This window comes from Condylura cristata, unplaced genomic scaffold (assembly GCF_000260355.1).
Source record: "Condylura cristata isolate star-nosed mole 26May11 unplaced genomic scaffold, ConCri1.0 scaffold00025, whole genome shotgun sequence".
NCBI lineage: Eukaryota > Metazoa > Chordata > Mammalia > Eulipotyphla > Talpidae > Condylura > Condylura cristata.
Window position 1 is genome coordinate 6503603 of NW_004567126.1, and position 18254 is coordinate 6521856.

The 18254-nt window shown below is 36.8% G+C and overlaps 1 protein-coding gene across 1 annotated transcript in view; it reads left to right on the forward strand.

Annotated features, from left to right (window-relative positions):
* The window catches only part of LOC101635552 (serine-protein kinase ATM), a 58007-nt gene that overhangs the window by 19440 nt on the left and 20313 nt on the right, over positions 1 to 18254 (forward strand). Inside the window, exons 16-27 of the mRNA XM_012729928.1 lie at positions 799 to 975; positions 1988 to 2165; positions 5253 to 5340; positions 7511 to 7666; positions 8995 to 9082; positions 9955 to 10043; positions 10140 to 10242; positions 10779 to 10927; positions 12213 to 12317; positions 13483 to 13602; positions 15939 to 16173; positions 17205 to 17372. Of these exons, the coding sequence (XP_012585382.1) occupies positions 799 to 975; positions 1988 to 2165; positions 5253 to 5340; positions 7511 to 7666; positions 8995 to 9082; positions 9955 to 10043; positions 10140 to 10242; positions 10779 to 10927; positions 12213 to 12317; positions 13483 to 13602; positions 15939 to 16173; positions 17205 to 17372 (1656 nt within the window). The remainder of the gene's footprint in view (positions 1 to 798; positions 976 to 1987; positions 2166 to 5252; positions 5341 to 7510; positions 7667 to 8994; positions 9083 to 9954; positions 10044 to 10139; positions 10243 to 10778; positions 10928 to 12212; positions 12318 to 13482; positions 13603 to 15938; positions 16174 to 17204; positions 17373 to 18254) is intronic.

Sequence of the window (18254 nt, forward strand, 5' to 3'; positions counted from 1 at the left end):
TCTTTTGGGTAGATACCTAGGAGTGGGATTGCTGGGTCATAGGGAAGCTCCATGTTTAGCAGTTTGAGAAACTTCCAAACAGTTTTCCATAGCAGTTGTACTAGTTTGCATTCCCACCAGCAGTGCAGGAGAGTTCCTTTTTCTCCACATCCTCGCCAACATTTGTACTATAGGCTTGATTTTTTAAAAAGATTTATTAATGCATATAGAACTGGGTTACAGGTCAGAGGTACAGGTGTGATTAGAGGAGTCCCCAGAGACAGAGTGGGGAGCAGAACAGGCAGGCTGATGAAGTACAGTGCCTAGGAGAGCAGCAGGTGAGACAGGAGAGGTCTGCCACACCATGTGGTTCACCTCCCAGCTGGGGATAGAACTCACACTGAAGTGGCTGCAGCCAGCTTGCAGTGCTGCATCCTAACCTGTTGTGTTGCCAGGGAGGGCCTGGCTTAATATTTTCAAGTCTCACTTCTTGGAATCAATTGTGTATGATAGGTTTAGATTTGAACTAGTTTTGTAGTAGAGAGGTGAGGCAGAGTTTGTGATTCATACAATATACTAATAGTGAGCTGAAAGTAGAACTCCTATTTCCTCTTTTCTACACCAGTCATTTTTTATACACCACTCTGTCGTGTGAACAGAAGGATTTAATCTAAAATTAGCTGTTGCCACCAGATTGAATTTTACCTATATTTTGTTTTTTAAAATAGATTTGTTTATGCCTAGATACTTGTTTTGCATAGAAAAAGTAAATTGTATTTCTAATTAGCTTATTTACATTTCAAATCTCTTTCTTTCTAGTTTTTGGAAGTACCTAGACTTGACAAAGAAAACCCTTTAGAAACTTTGGATGATACAAGCCTGTGGATTCCGCAAAATGAAAATCATGACTCTTGGATAAAGACACTGACTTGTGCTTTTCTGGACAGTGGGGGCACAAAAAGTGAAATTCTTCAATTCTTAAAGCCAATGTGTGAAGTAAGATTTATTAATTTGGCCTAATCCCTTTCTACTTCTGCTTGTTTCCTTATGAGCTTTCTCTTACTAGTTTCTTTGCTCACCCCAACCCATAGCTTCTGTGTATGTGGCCTCTGTCTGCAGTGCACTGGGTGATGGGTGCTCTCCATACAGCATCTCCTCACGTGGTTGTCATGAGTACCTCAGGCAGACCATCTTTTTTAGCCATAACTATAAGCAGTGGGGTTCGGCTCAAAAGTAGCTGCATGGCAGATGGGTCTTCAGGGGAGCCTTGAATAATTTGTCACTATGACAGTTAAAATACTAATGATAGTAAATTCTTTTATTAACCAGAGTCTAACTTTAGTGTATATACTCTTCTCATAAGGTTGGTGTCATTTACTTTCCCTAATAGGCTTTTTTAAAGATTTATTTGTTTATACATACAAGAACTGGGATATAGGCCAGAGATGGGGGAAGGGGGGATGAAAAGAAAGGATTCACTAGAGATAGAGTGGGGAGCAGAATAGGCCGACTGACAAAGTACACTGCTGAGAGGAGCAGCAGGCAGAGACAGGAGAGGTCTGCCGTGCCCTGTGTGTCATCTCCCTGGCTGGGGATTGAACTCATGCTGCAGCGGCTGTGGCTAGCTTCATTGTGCTGTGCCCTAAACACTGCTGTATACACGTGTTTTTTGCTTTTTTTAAAAAAGATTTATTTATTTATGTATACAGAACTGGGTGCAGGGTGGTGAGAGGATTCACCAGAGACAGTGGGGAGCAGAACAAACAGATTGACAAAGTTACACTGCTGAGGGGAGCAGCGGGCGAGTCAGGAGAGGTCTGCTGTGCCATGTGGGTCACCTTCCCAGGGAGGGCCCTACGCATGTGTTTTGTTTATTTTTAGGAGTACATTGAATTTATGACAGGTTCACTTTTCTTTCTGAAAACAATTTTAGTTTCCTAGTGACAAGGAATTGAAATTTTATATAAGGTAGTATCTCCACTCAAATTACTATGTTTGTATATTCTAGGTGAAAAGTGACTTTTGTCAGACCGTGCTTCCATACTTGATTCATGATGTTTTACTCCAAGATACAGATAAATCATGGAGAAATCTGCTTTCTACACACATTCAGGGATTCTTCACCAACTGCTTCAGGCAGTCCTTACAAACAAGTAGATCTACGACCCCTGCAAATTTGGATTCGGGTATTCTGTTAAGTTTTTAGCATGTGGACTCTATGTGTGTGTTTGTGTGTGTATGAAGGGATGTGTGGTGAAAACAAGATTTGTCCATGAATCTTATAATTTAAAAAAAAGATTTATTTATTCATGTATATAAAACAGGGGTACAGACCAGAAGTGCAGGGGTGGTGAGAGGATTCACCAGAGACAGAGTGGGAGCAAAACAGGCAGATTAATGAAGTACATTGCTGAGGGGAGCAATGAATGAGACAGAAGAGGTCTGCTAAGCCATGTGGGTCACCTTCCTGGTAAAGGAGGGTCAAACTCAGAGCTGAGGTGCCTGTGAAATTCTGCGCTTTAACCTGTTGTGCCACCAGGTGGGGCTGAATCTTCAAAATTTTTTTTTTTTTAATAATTTGTATTGTTATCTTCTCAGTTCTGGAGAAAGATAGATTTGTTTGAATCTCATTAAGATGCTTATAGATTTAATTCTATAGTGCCTAAACATCTGTTCTTCATCTGTACAGTAGAGATAAAGGTTATTGTACATTTTCATTGAAATATTGTCAGCAAGGCACCTAGGATAATAATTTTTTCATAGTGCTTCCTTAGTAATGGTGGTAGTTAATATGGAGCAACTAATTGAGCTTTTGGCAAGTACTGCTCTTGGCCAGTAAATAGATGCCACCAAATATTATAGGCACTGTGGTGCAGCGATGATGCAATTTTCATACTAGAGCGCTGGCCAGCTCATTTTTCTTTTTTTAATTAAAAAATCACATTTTTGTAGAAAATATAGAAAAATTGCATAAATTAAAAAAATTACCCACTGTCCTATGATTTAGGATACCTGCACTTAACATTTGGTATGTTTATAGAAACAGTAATTGGTTTATATTTTATATACTCTTACAATCTACTTTCTTTTCATGCTGTGTGGAGAAATTCTACCAAGACACATAACACATATGTGTATAGTTGAGACAGCTAAGGTTTTTTCAGACCTAAATTTTACTTATTTATTTTTAAAAATATTTATTTATTTATTTATACAGAACTGGGGTACAGGCCAGAGGTGTAGGGGCAGTGAGAGGATTCACCAGAGGCAGAATAGGGAGCAGAACAGGCTGACTGACGAAGAACACTGCTGAGGGGAGCAGTGGGTGGGTCAGGAGAGGTCTGCCATGCCATGTGGGTCACCTCCAGAGCAGGGATCGAACTTATGCTGAAGTGACTTTAGTTTCTTAGTGCTGTGCTTTAATCTGCTAGCCACTAGGGAGGTCCTCAAACATAAATTTTAAAAAAGAAAAGTACAGCTTTGTGATGTTAATCTATTGTCTTTAACATACATTATTAATGTATATTGCATGAAAATAAAACTAGGCACATGTTTGCCTTTTGTACTTCAAAATTAGTACAATTTTAAGAAAAGTATTAGTTGTATATCCTATTTTGCTGCAACTAAATTGCTCTTTGCAACTGGACTGTGGTTCCAGTCAGTTGGGGCATCAGTTGTGATTACTTGGTTGGTCTAGTTGTTTCTTTTACTCTACTATTTTATTTGATATAACTTTTTTTTTTTTAAAGATTTGTTTATGCATTCAAGAACTGGGTATAGGCCAGTGGTGCAGGGGGTGAGATTCACCAGAGACAGCATGGGGAGTAGAACAGGCAGACTGATGAAGTACACTGCAGAGGGGAGGAGTGGGGGTGACAGCTGCTGCACCATGTGGGTTGCCTCCCTGGCTGGGATTGAACTCACACTGTAGTGGCTTGGGAGAGCTTCACAGTACTGCACTTTAACCCCTGTGCTGTTAGGGAGGGCCCTGATGTAACTTATTTTGACTTCACTTTGTTCTGCTTGATGTTTTTGTATTATTTTTCTGTTAGCTAACTACAACTGTAAATCTTCTACTTAAGATAATATAATTATAAACACAGACATAGATGCCCTTTCTGTGGTCCTGTTGCATTATAAGGTGGTCATATAAATGATCCAGAATATGCTTACATGAACTTTTTAGGCCATTGAGTAAAAAAAATCCAATATTACTATTCTCATACTTTGCAAATTACTTTGTGTCTCCTACGCTTTTTTGGGAAATACAAGTCTTTGCCAGTAAACACTTAAACCTTAAATATTATATCATTTAAAGTAGTACTGAAAACAGTTATATTGTGTACCAATCATAACATAATCATTGCCTGTGATAAACCAACAATTTGTTATCATGAAAATGGCTGAGATTCTTTTCCATTTGTTCATATAACTTTATGCTACAACCACTCAAGTGTAAAAATCAGCCAGTATAGAGTGTAGATACTTTTATTGCCTTAAAGAAAAAATTTAAATTTCACATGTTAAAATTCTTTTATAAAAGAATAGTAAATTGGATTTCCATCACATTAAAGGGTTTATCTTCTTTTGAGTTCTGTAAGTTTCACTCCTTCACTTGCATGCCCATATACATCTTTAACTCAACTGTAAGAAGCTATACTTATCTTCTTCTGCCCCTGCCCTTGGCATCCAGTCACCCAAGCCAGAAACCTCTTGCTTATCTCATGTTCTGCCAGTTCTGTTTTACAAACCACATCAGTACATCTGTTTCCCCTGTCCCTGGCATCCTGCTTTCCAGCTCCCTGCTGCAGCACAACTGGAATTCTTTCAGGAAATTCTACAGAATCTCTCCTTGTTCTTGCCTACTCACAGAGTGTTGCTGTCACCTGAAACTCTGTTCTTCCTCTTTCTGATGGCCCTTTACTTTCAAGGTCCACTTTTCCTGGAAGCTTCTCTTGTTTGAATTAGGTTACTGTCTAACTGCCTCTGCGGCATTCTAAACTTTCCTCCCGCGGCATTCTCACAACTACTTCAAGAGTCTCTCCATGGAATTCCCTCCACCAATTCGCTTGTGTGCCACTATCATAGTCCCTTTTCTTTTTTTTTTTTTTAAGAAAATGCCATTTACAAGTCATGTTTATTTATTCAGAACTGATTCTACGCTAGGTACTAGAACCACTTTATAGTGTAGAGGAAGACAGACTGGAGGAAGGGAGGAAGTCTTAAACCATTCTGACCATTACTGAGAGTCAGTATCTTCGATTTCTTTTCAGAGTCAGAGCATGTTCCCCGATGCTGTTTGGATAAAAAATCACAAAGAACAATGCTTGCTGTTGTGGACTACTTGAGGAGACAAAAGAGGTAATATGACTAATGCTCTTGAGTTTAGAGATAGAAGTGTAACTTATTACTACTGGCTGGATGCTTACATAATTACTTTAGGTGATGCCTCTCTAAGGTGCTGTATTTCATTTGGGTGATGCTTATTTGTCCTTATTAATAATACATATTCAGGATGGCAAATATGATGTAACTTTGATTACATCAGTGTCAGAAACTCTGAACCCTGTCCTCACTGTACCAGTAAAGTGCTATTTTTGAAACCATGCATTCTTTGAGCCTTTAGTTTATTTCATCTACAAAGTGATAGGGGCACAATAAGTATGTTTCCAGTATTATTTTTATTTTTTTCCTTTTTAAAAAAAGATTTATTTATTTATGCATATAGAACTGGGGTATAGGCCAGAGGTGCAAAGGTGGTTAGAGGATTCACCAGAGATAGTGTGGGGGGCATAATAGGCAGATAGATGAAGTACACTACTGAGGGGAGCAGCAGGTGAGACAGGAGAGGTCTGCTGTGCCATGTGGGTCACACTCACACTGAAGTGGAGTGGGGCGGCTGAGACTAGCTAATAGTGCTGAGCTTTAACCCATTGCACCATCACAGAGGGTCCTTCCAGGGTTACTTTGAGTTATATTGTCCTTCTTTTAACTTATTCTCTACTTTTTAACTCACAAGAGTAACTAGAGTTATATACAAGTTCCCTTTTTGTGTTTTTATTTTTTTGAAGACCTTGGTCCTCAAATCTGTGATTCTGTACAGTAGCACTGTGTAAGGCAGTGTTTTAGATTCTGAGATTTTCTAAATTCTGAGAAATTATAGTAGGCTTCTAGATTCTTATTGTTTCTCATGAAATTCAAGGCAGGAATTGCTAGAGTGGGATGTTGGCTGATCGAGATGTCCAGAGTTGACTTTGAAGAAAATGTTGTAGGCCTAATTAGCACTTGAATAGGTAAGAACTAATGTCTACTGTATATGGTGGTGGTACAGTGGTTGATAAAGAATGGGAGACAAATGAAAAGTTATTTAAGTGAATCTACATCTTAATTAATTCCTCTGTATCCCCTCCTAAATTTCACTTCACTCTTAGATAAGTGATAGGCCTTTCAGTTTCTCTGTTCCTGGTTAGAAAATTACTGATTCAACTATTGTACCAGATCCACATCTGAGAAAGCCCATGAGATTCTCTGGCTATACCTGAAAGCATCTCTTCCCTTGGTGTTGGGAGACAGTTTCATCTTTAAATTATTCATTTATTTTTGATTTATCATTTAGACAGAATGGTGTTGACAGTAGTACGCCTTGGAAATAATAAAAATTGTTAACAATCAGTTTTCATTCTGAATATGACCTTAAAGAAGAAAATATGAATGGGATAGAGAATAAAGGGTATGAGTTCAGGTCCAAGACTGGCATTTAGTACTTTGTGATCTCTGAACTTGAAGCTCCTCAAAATATCTACAATTTAAATGTATGCTACGTGATAGGTATTGTCTCATCAGTTTTATAAACATTATTTAATCACTATAGCTGTTGTCGGTGGTATGTACTGTTCTCAGGCTTTATAAATGAAGAAACTACTTTGGAAGTTACCAAAGATCTTGCAGCTTGAAGTAGCTTATCCAACGGGAGTTGAACTTAACCTGTATCTTACTCTAAATCTTGTGTTCTCAACCACTACTTTGTCATTTTTCTATTTAATTTTCCAAAATAGAGTATCTATGATCCCTTCCAATTCTCCTTTACTGTTATTAACGTGAAAGGTTTTTATTAAATAACTCAACCTAGGCAATAAACTAAGGAGACTATGAGCTGCAATTGGAAAGATAGATAATTTTGTGTCTTAGAAAAATATTATTTTCATTAAGTTGGTCATCTAAAAAGATCTCTGTGTGTGTGTATTACTGGCTGTTCTCTGCCACCTAGTTTTAGCCTGCAATCCTTGAGCCCCTCCCTTCATGTAAAGGTAGTACAAATACCAAAATTTGTATGGAATGATGGTCTATAGCTTTCATCTAAGGGGCTTCTGATCAAAATAAAGTGAGTAAGTGGGCTTGTAGGGTTTTGATTATTTGAAGGCAATTTTCTATTTAACTAGCCCTAGCTGCTATTGTCTTGCGTATTAATCTGCTTTTATTTTGATACTGAAATTAAAGAACTGGGCATGCTAAATGTTTAATTTTTCTTCAGACCTTTTTCAGGAACTGTCTTTGATGATGCCTTCTGGCTGGAGTTGAATTATCTAGAGGTTGCTAAGGTAGCTCAGTCTTGTGCTGCTCACTTCACAGCATTATTCTATGCAGAAATTTACGCAGATAGGAAAAGTATGGATGATCAAGATAAAAGGTAATGGAATTTTTGGTTTTGAAAATTGGTGATATTTTTCGGTAAATATTAAAGATTTATTTTTGTTTCCACTGCCCATTTAAAACATTTTTTGAATTTTAAAATAAAATGGTTATTATCAGAATGTTGTCAATACATTTTGTCAAGCCAGGTCACCTTGGTGCCACCCTTCAATTCTCTCTCCAGGAGGTAAATGGTACCATATCTTTTGTGTATACATCCCTTAAATGTTATTTTGTCATTTGCTTATGAATGCACACATATTAGTTTTCTTATTTTTGAACTTTATAAGAAATTATGTGTGTGCCTTTCTGCAACTTGTTTTTCTACTCAGTATTTTTTGTAAGATTAATCTAAGCAGTGTTTTGCTGTGGTTCATTAATATATCACTGCCTCATGACAGTAGGAGACTGTGCCAGAACAGATTTATCCATTCCCCTATTGATGATAATATATGTGTAGAATTACTGGGTTGCAAGGCATGCAGATTTTCAACTGCTGTGCCAAATTGGTTTTTAAAGTGGTCATACCAATTTGAATATATCTCAGAAATATAATTTGCAAGGAAGTAGATCAGGAAGAATCTTTGCATTTGAAGAAAGGCGCTAAAGTACTTTTAGTTTGAATAAAAAAAGTAAAGAAGGAACTGGAGTAAATTTATAGGCATTACCTCTGCTGCTATTGACATTATTTTGTATATTGGATTTTCATTGTTACAACAGCTGGCATGATTTTAGAATTGAAATAACTAATAGGACCGATTCTCTTACGTATAAATGTATACGTAACACCTTGGAGGAGATAAATTGAAATTCTGATCTTCAGTGTCACTTATTAGTTTTATAATGTAGGGTTTCAGTGTTACCTACTAATTCATGTCCTCCATATTTACTGTCATCAGACTTACTGTTTTTTGCCAATTTATCAGGTATTTAGTGTTTCTGAGTATGCTCTTAAAAATTTTTGTGCCTGTGATTATTAATAAGGTTGAACTTCAGGTAAAACTACTGACAGAACATTTAGGGACAGAATTAGAGGGTGTTTGCTCTGTTTTAAACAAGTCTGTCTCTTTATAAATAATTACATTTGAACATATAACCTCCCTATATGTTAGTGCTTGTCATTAAAATGCAATTTTGATTCAGAAGATTAACAGTTACAAACTTCTTTTCATGTAGGCCTCAATGTCATTATGTTTTAAAATAGAAATGGTTCATTATGTTTTATTGGTGACCTTTGTTAGTTGATCTGTCAAAGTCTTCAATGTATGTATCAACAAGCTTCCAAATGGTGTGTTCTCACTAACAGAGTGCTTTTCTGACAAACAGAAATCTTACATTTGAAGAAGGAAGCCAAGATACAACTATTTCTAGTTTAAGTGAAAAAAGTAAAGAAGAAACTGGAATAAGTTTACAGGTAAGTATTACAGATCATGATAATTATTTTATACTTTGGGTTATTATTTTGTTATAAAGATTATACAGGTATTATTGGGTTTTCAAATTAAAGTTACTTTTTGGATGATCATATATAATACAAAACTTTGAGTATCAAACCATATTTATCCATATTACATTTTACCAATCGTAACAATGCATACAATGCATTTTAGTTTTTTTTTTTTTTTAATGTTTATTTATACATACAAGAACTGGGGTATAGGCTAGAGGTATGGGGCATGAGAGGATTCACCAGAGACAGAGCAGGGAGCAGAACCAGTGGATCTTCTGAAATATACTACAGGGGGAGCAGTGGGAAAGAGGATATGGGTTACTATGTGTGTTAGCTCGCTGGCCAGGGATTGAATTTGTGCTGCAGTAGCTGCAGATAACTTCATAGTGCTGAGCCATAACCCTTTGCACCACCCAGGAGGCCCCGTTTTAGGTTTCTTTCAAAGAGTTGAAAGTTTTGAACTATATTCAGTTTTCAGAAGTCAGGTTTTACACAACTTCATTTTCCCACATGTGGTTTTAACTGTTGACAGGATTGTTTGCTTTGTTGTTGTGGTTATATTTGTAGGTATAAAATGCCTAGTAGGTTGGGATTTATTTCTTCTAATTTATGAAGTTGTAAGCAGTTCTTGGTAGTCTACAATTATTCTATTTCCTGTGACCAGTTTTTTATGTTACTGAGCCAGTGTTAGTATGCATGTCAGTAACACATTTTACGTTTATAACCTAGCATTTAATGTTGGGTGTTACATGTTGGTAATGACAGAATTTTAGACTTGCTAAGTCCATAAAATGTTATTTCCCCCCTCCAATTTTTGTCATTTTACCTGTTTTCAGGACCTGCTTTTAGAAATCTACAGAAGTATAGGAGAACCAGATAGTCTGTATGGCTGTGGTGGAGGAAAAATGTTACAACCTCTCACTAGGTAAATTGAATTTTTCTAGATGATGATTTAGTAATTCTGTTTATGAAGGACTCACATGCATATGCAACTTAAAGGTTTTTTTGAAATCTTTTCTAGACTGCGAACATATGAACATGAAGCAATGTGGGGAAAAGCCCTAGTAACATATGACCTTGAGACCGCAATTTCCTCTTCAGTCCGCCAAGCAGGAATAATTCAGGTACACTTTTTTTCTGCTTTGGTAAAGCTCTAAAAGTCCAGTGCTGAGGTTATTTCAGGATCACCTTGGAATTTTTACACAAGTCAGATAAATTCTAGAGATATCTCTTTCTAGGCATTGGGCTTGCCATTCTGAGGGGTACCCAGGAAAATCAGACATGCCACTCAAAGAAATTGTAGGATTTTTGATCCTAATCTTGTTAGCTAATGGGAAGGCTCATCCTGACTCTGTACAGTGTGCCTAGGAGTATATTAAGTGTGTCACTGGAAAAATCTCATGTGAACTGTTTCTCTTAGTTTGGACTGTGGTAGTCCCAGAAGCGGTCTGCCTGTACCCAGCTCATGTCCCTTAGCTATTCTTCGAGCAAATATTAGAACCTTTGGAGCTCTGTCTTGGTGTTTTGCAGGGCATATGCTGGACAAACATTTGAGGGACTTAAGATGACCACTAAAATTGTTTAAAATTACCTTTTAGGATTGGTTGCTACTTTTTGTTTCTTTTATCTTTTACTTATTTCCTTTTAAACTCCTACTCAGGCCTTGCAGAATTTGGGACTCTGCCATATTCTGTCTGTCTATTTAAAAGGGCTAGATCATGAAAATAAAGAGTGGTGTGCTGAACTCCAAGAACTTCGTTACCAGGCAGCATGGAGAAACATGCAGTGGGACGACTGTATTTCTGTCAAGTAAGAGGAGCTCTGCTGTTTTTATTGTCATGTCTCCAGTTGTAAACAATATACTCTTTTTATCTTGCTCTATGAATGTAGCAGGAGTAGTGCTTTTGGCTGATGCAGCAAATTAGAGATATGCACATAATGCTTAAATATGATGGCATTTAGACTTAAATTTCACTTCTTCACAAGAGCAACTCCACCCCACCCTTAGGGTATTTTTGAAAATAGAAATATAAAGTGTTCTCTAATGAGAATCTTCTCACTTACTCTTTTTCTGTCTAAAGGAAATTACAGGTATTTTCCTTCCCACCCCATATTGCAGAGGTTTTAGATAGCACTACTATAGGCTGGCTGGTCAATAAATGACTGCTTATCTTTATTGATAAAATATTTTCCTTTATGGGGTGCTTGCTAGCTCAGTTGGAAATATTTTCTCTAGTTAAAAAAATATGTATTCATCGGTAAATCATTATCAGGAAGAGAATGTTTATAACCTCTGTGTAAGGTTACTAGGTTTGTAAGAAAGTCATTTAATGTTATAATGCCCAAAATTATATAAGTGTATATTGGTCTCCACAGAAAATAAGTTTTATTAATAGGAGTGTCTTTCAAATATTAAGTTGTTAGATTGTTATAAAATTAGAGATATGCTTCCATATTTTTAAAACATTAAACTCTATGTACTGGTTCCTGCTTGGCCTCTGTAAATCATCACTATATTTTAGCTACGCCAGGCAAACTTTTCCTACCTGAAGGCCTTTCGTGTATTTTCTCATGTGGCTGATTTCTTGTCATTCAGACTCTAGATCAGTAATGTCACCTCTTCAGACAAATCCATTCTAAGCACTCATCTAAAGTAGCGCACATTTTAATTTTTTTCTGCATGCCTCTTACCACAAGTTGATATCTTTCTTGTTATTGTCTATCTTTTCCAAACAAGAGCATAACTTCATGGGAATGGGAACTGGATCTGACTTGTCCATGTTGGGTCTCTTGTATATCTCAAACTTGGTACCCTATGCCTGGCACATACTAGGTCTTCACTGAGTAAACTTTACAACTAAAAAGAGAGTATATCTAGAACCTAGCAAAATGCATGAGAGATTTACCATTTCTCCTTGAGGAATTGAAGTGACCTCAAAATTCTTTCTATTATGAAAGTCTCTAGAAATATGTTAGGAGAAATCCTAATTTCAAGTTTAAAATTTTGACTTTTACTGAAGTTGCTTATGCATAAATATTATAAGATTCTGGCCTTAAATATATTTTTCTCTTATTTTTTAAAATTACCTCACAGCAATAAAACAGAAGGAATCAGTTACCATGAATCCCTGTTTAATGCTCTACGATCTCTGAGAGATAGAGAATTCTCCACATTTCATGAAATGCTCAAATATGCCAGGTATTATTAAAACAATTATTGTAGCATTTAATGTTGTGAACATTAATGTGTTTTGTGCAAGAAATTTCAGCATAAGGATTTGCAGTGGTGAAGTGACTGTGACATGCAGCAATGGTCAGGTGGGTTTGCTGCTCTTTCCTGCCCACCCTGGACACCACACTCTCTGTTTAATGGTGATGCATGCCTACCAGCGTTAAAACTCCAAGTGCATAAGTGTGGGCCTTGTCCAGTAATGAGCCATTTATAAGTTTTGCATATCTGAAGAACAAAGGTTGATAAATTTTTGTTTTCTGCAACCTTTTTTTTTTTTTTTTTTTTAAGAATCCGGGGTGTGCCTACTTTAACAATTGTCTTCTGTGTATTGCAAAGGCATTTTCCATGCTTTAAGTGCATTATGTTAAAGGATTGTTTAGTCCACACCTGGTAAAAATTGTGTACATACTTTGGTATTTTGTGTTTCGTATGTAAGAGTATGTGTATACATTAGATATTTACTTAAGTTTTTATTTAATACTCTTTTATGTGTTCAAATGTATTCCTTCTGGGACCCCAGGTTAATCTTTACTCTGAACCCTCAAAAAAGTCTTGCTGACTCCATCCTTCTGATTTTCCTCCTGGACTAGGATAATAAGAATTTATATCTTTTCTCCCCTTTTGGTTATGTGGCATTTACATTTCTTAGCATTAGTGTTCTTTTTATTGTGATTGATGCTCAAATACTTAGAGGTGTGTTTGGAGGTACAAGTAGGAGAATACATAAGAAAGTACTTAACTGTAACTTGATCATCAAATATACCATGTTATTTTTGCTTAATGGTAGTGACCTAATAAATACTGCGTTTTATTACAGGAATGGTGTTGCTGCTATTTAAGTGCTTATTATGAACAAGCTGCTTTGTTCAACTCTTTCCAATTTTATACTCTACTCAGAATAATTCTGGAAGTTACAACCTTAGTTTCTAAGGAGGCCAATGATGTGCCCAAAGTGATCCAGCCTTAAGAAACAAAACTGGGATTTAGATCTCAGTCTGTAGAACTGACTTTGTCTCCATTGCGTCATGCTTGTACTTATAAATTACCTATGATGAAAAACTGTTAGGAAGCAAATATGAATGTGTTTTCCTGAAAACTTACTTTTTAGAATGGCTTGTCTTTTCTTCCCCAGGGTGAAGGAAGTGGAAGAGCTATGTAAGGGAAGCCTCGAGTCTGTGTATTCCCTCTACCCCACGCTTAGTAGATTGCAGGCCATTTGCGAGCTTGAAAACATCGGGGAACTTTTCTCAAGGTACATGATTCATAGACTTTAATCCCAGTGTGCAGATATCCTGTTACCAATGGTGACTTTAAAAAAATTAAAGAGATCTGACGTATGTTTCTTAACTTTTGTCAAGATATAAGTTGATTAGTCTAGTGACTAATCAACTGCATTTTTAAATATCTTCAAAGATTTTCTTAGTGAAAATTCAAGTTTTTACCTTTATTTTTGTTGTGTTTTTCTCTCTGCAGTTTTTCCCAGACAAGACTGTTTGTTCATGGTCCCTGCTCCCTGTTGCACTGCACTGCATTAAAGCCACTCACTGTCCACTTGCTGTATGCTACTAGGAGCTCCAAAAAGTAGAGCTCATTCTCTTAGTTACCGCTGTACCTAATGTTTCTCCTGATTCTTAGTAAACATTCATTGATTTTTATATTCAGTGACTGATGAATTTTTGGAGATTGTCTCTTATAGTGGTGAAAGGAGATCTAGAAATTTCTTCTCCAGAAATGATGGAATATGAGATAAAGTAGTCAGTCAGGCTGCTACAGATCTAAGTTTGTACTTTGTGACTCTGAGAAGTCATTAATCTCACTGGGCCTCATTTCCTCACCTCTAAATGGGGGGATTTCTATTTGATGGTCTTTAAGGTCTCTTTTAGCTCTGTCATTGAGAGTCACCATTATTAACAGGAAGAAAAGAGCACGTAAATGACCATGATTACCATACTTTTATTACTTGGAAGTAGAAAGGAAAGCAGAGAAGGAAACTTTAGAGTCAGAAAATAATGACTTTTTTCAAGATTGCATAGCAAAAGACAGCCGTTTATGTGACTTTTCTTAATGGAGAATAAGGAACAATCTGTTTTCTGCTGTCACTAATAAGTACATTGGTAGTGCTCACTGCCAAAAATCCAGGAACATTTTTTCTAAATGAAAGATACCCTCATACCTTTGATGTGTAATTGTAGCTCTTTCTCTGGTGATTATAAGGAAGAGAGGCAGGGGAATAGTTTGATATAATGGTGAATTAATACTTAAGACCCTAGCAACTTATGCTTTGAGCTTATAGTGCTTATACTTGAGAACACTAGTTTTCAATGTGATATGGAGATTCCTGGGGGTTGCCAAGTGACATTCATATTTCCATGAAACCAAAACTTTACAGCTATAAGAAGGTATTGCTTGTTTTTTTTTATGTTTTCATTCTCTCATGAGTCAATTTTTGATGCAGTATTGGCAAAGACAGGCAAATATTCACGTATTTCTCCCTTTTCCAATTATACCATCTGAATGAGGTTAATCTTCACCTAAGTCAATCAGAACATCATATCACAATAAACAAAGCACAAGTAAGGGTGAGAATTCAATTACACTATCAAACCAGACATCAAAGAGATATGCAGAAATGCAAAAACAGTGGTCTTTCACTTGTTCCGTGTGTTTTTCATGAAAAATGTTATTTATATGGAAGCTTTGTTACTGTTATTTTAAAGTAAATTAATAAATATTATATTGTTCTAAATTTTCGTTTCTAGCACAGTAAATAGATGCTAGCACACAAAAGCTCTTTGGGATTTTTAATGACTTGCATGAAGTGTATAGAGTAAAAAGCAGTTTCTGAGATTAAAAAGTTTGAGAACTTCCTGCTCTGCAAATCTGAGTTATTATTTCTCTGGTTATAAAACAGCTAAAAGAATTTCATTTCATAGTTATATCACTTGTCACTTTCTTCGTCTCCCTGCTTATTCTTGATTTCTCTCAATGTAGTAGTCCTGAGTGCTTGGATGGCATTGCCCATTTTGAAGATGCAGGAAGAATACTGCTCACCTAAGCTAATTGCACAATATGCGTCTTCTTTTAGTGTTGTTGCTAAGTGAAACCTTTGCCAGATGCCAGCATGTCCTGCACTGACTGTGATTTCTGAACAGCTAGAGTTAGGCATAGCTTCATGCCTTGGGCCTGGCAGGCACAGTATATAATGGTTTTACTCTATCCGCATGCTGACATACCTGTTTTTATCAGTAAAGTGGGATTAGAGGTGTAGGCATTCTGTACCATAGACTGATAAATGTGTTCTCACTAAAGAAGAATACTTATTTAGAAGGATAGCTCTTTGTGAAGTTGAAAGATATCTTTAAGAAAAACCTTTTTAAATAATAATCACCTGTGACCTCTTTGCTGTGTCTCAAAGGTCTGGTCATTTTGTACTTCTCAAAACTTTGGTCTGTATTTCAGGTGATTTAGAAGTTCCAGTTTGTTACTGCAAAAACACCTCTGTGTGACATCTTACATATCAGTACTTGCATAATAGCAATTATTTTTGCATTTCTCTTGCTCACATAAATTCTATGATTTGACTTTCAGATCAGTCACAAGCAGGCAGCCTTCTGAGGTATACCTAAAGTGGCAGAAACACTCGCAGCTTCTTAAAGACAGTGATTTCAATTTCCAGGAGCCTATCATGGCTCTACGCACAGTCATTTTGGAGATGTTGATGGAGAAGGAAATGGCTCACTCCCAAAGAGAGTGTCTTAAGGAAATTCTTACCAAGCACCTTGTAGAACTCTCTGTACTAGCCCGGACTTTCAAGAACACACAGGTAAAAAGATTTAAAGTCATATAATCTCACCTTTTGATCTTTCTTTATCACACAGGAAACATAAAGCATGAGTGAAAATGACTGTCACTGAGTGACATTGGTGGCTATTAAAATGTTTTATAGCATAATTGTTTAAAATCTTCCATTTGGAATTAGACCTGAGCTTAAGCATTTCACAAGGTAGTTACCTCCTCTGAGTCTCAATTTCCTGATTACAAATGAGAAGTTACTTAACTTGCTACATTGATAACAATTGAGTGATTTTTATATACTGTGTGTATATACATACATATGTTTATGTAAAGACAGACATAGGGCCTAGAGAAGGCAGGTAGAAATATTCTTAAGACACTCCTTAACAGGGCCCTTCCTGGTGGTGGGGTTAAAGCACAGCACTGTGAAGCTGCTTCAGCTATTGCAGTACAAGTTTGATCCCCGGCCAGGGAGGTGACCCCACATGATGCGGCAGGCCTCTCCTGTCTCACCTGCTACTCTCCTCAGCAGTGTATTTCAGTCAAAATTCCTATTCGGTTTCCCATTCTGCCTCTGGTTACTCTTTTCAATCCCTGCACATCTGGCTTGTACCCTAGTTCTGTATGAATAAGTAAATCTTAAAAATTTTTTTAATAAAAAAAGATTTAATTATTTAAGCATACAAGAAATGGTGTGCAGGCCAGAGGTGCAGGGGGGTGAGAGGATTCACCAGAGACAGAGTGGGGAGCCGAACAGGCAGATCAACAAAGTACACTGCTGAGGGGAGCAGTACGCAGGTCAGGAGAGGTCTGCTGTGCCATCTCGGTCACCTCTAGGGTTGGGAATCGAACTCAAACTGAAGCAGCTGTGGCTACCTTGCAGTGATATGTCCTAACCCATTGCACCACCAAGGAAGGCCCCAGTAAATAAATCTTTAAAAAAAAAAAGGCAGTCCCTGACAGTCAAGTCTCAGTGAATGACAGCTTCTGTTTTCGTGATTATTCTTAATGGTAGTAAGTTGTTGTAGTAAAAGTATTTATTCCCATGTGTCATTTCAGCTCCCAGAAAAGGCAATATTTCAAATTAAACAGTATAATTCAGCCAGTCATGGAGTCTCTGAGTGGCAACTAGAGGAAGCACAAGTATTCTGGGCAAAAAAGGAGCAGAGTCTTGCCTTGAATATTCTCAAGCAAATGATCAAGAAGCTGGATGTCTGCTATACAGAGGTATGCTTTTTTATGGACTAAATTTTTATTTACCTATTATAAACAATTACATTGCTTTAAAATGCTTTTAATAAATTTAGTTTTATTTAAGCCACGAAATTACTGAATCTGAATAAGAAATTTTAAAGAGCCTTGAAAAGTAATATTTGAAAAAGAAGTTTGGAAAATATTCATTTTTCCTATTTACAGTTCTGTCAGTCCACCTTGTGGCAAATTGACTTATCTCAATGTTAAACCTTTTAAAAAAACTTCCTATCCAAGTCAAGAGGGGTATGTGGAAAATACACATGAAATTCACACTGAAATTTGAATTTGAAAATTAGAAAATGAAAACAGAAATGCCTGAGGACAACAGAGCAAACAAGTCAGCAATTCAGCTGTCAGTACAAATACTCTGCGCAGATAGTGTGTAAATCAGTTACTGCAAACTTGGTTGCTTCTGCAGCAAATCTCCAGCATACAGTGAACAAAGCAGAGCTCTTGTAGGAATCATTAAGTGTTTAAATTTTGAACACAGTGATGTTTATACTTATTTCAGTGTAGTTTACTTACTATAGTAAATTGTCAGTTTACCTTCCTGTTGTATTAGGCACTTGTAGTTACATCCTTCTTCAGTAGAGGTTTCATCAGTCTACCAAAGCCCCCGGAGTTGATGTGATATGATGTTGACAGACTGTGTAACAATATGTGTGTTGGAGTAAGACTGGCTAGACATACCTGCCCTCTTTGTGTTAGTCTCCTACTCTACAAACTAAGGGTAATAATAGTACTCATTTCACAGGGTTCCTGCAATAAATGAGTTAATATACATACAGCTATTAAAAAGTACCTGGAATATACACATGTTCAGTAGATGTGAGTTGCTCCAATAATGGTGGTAAT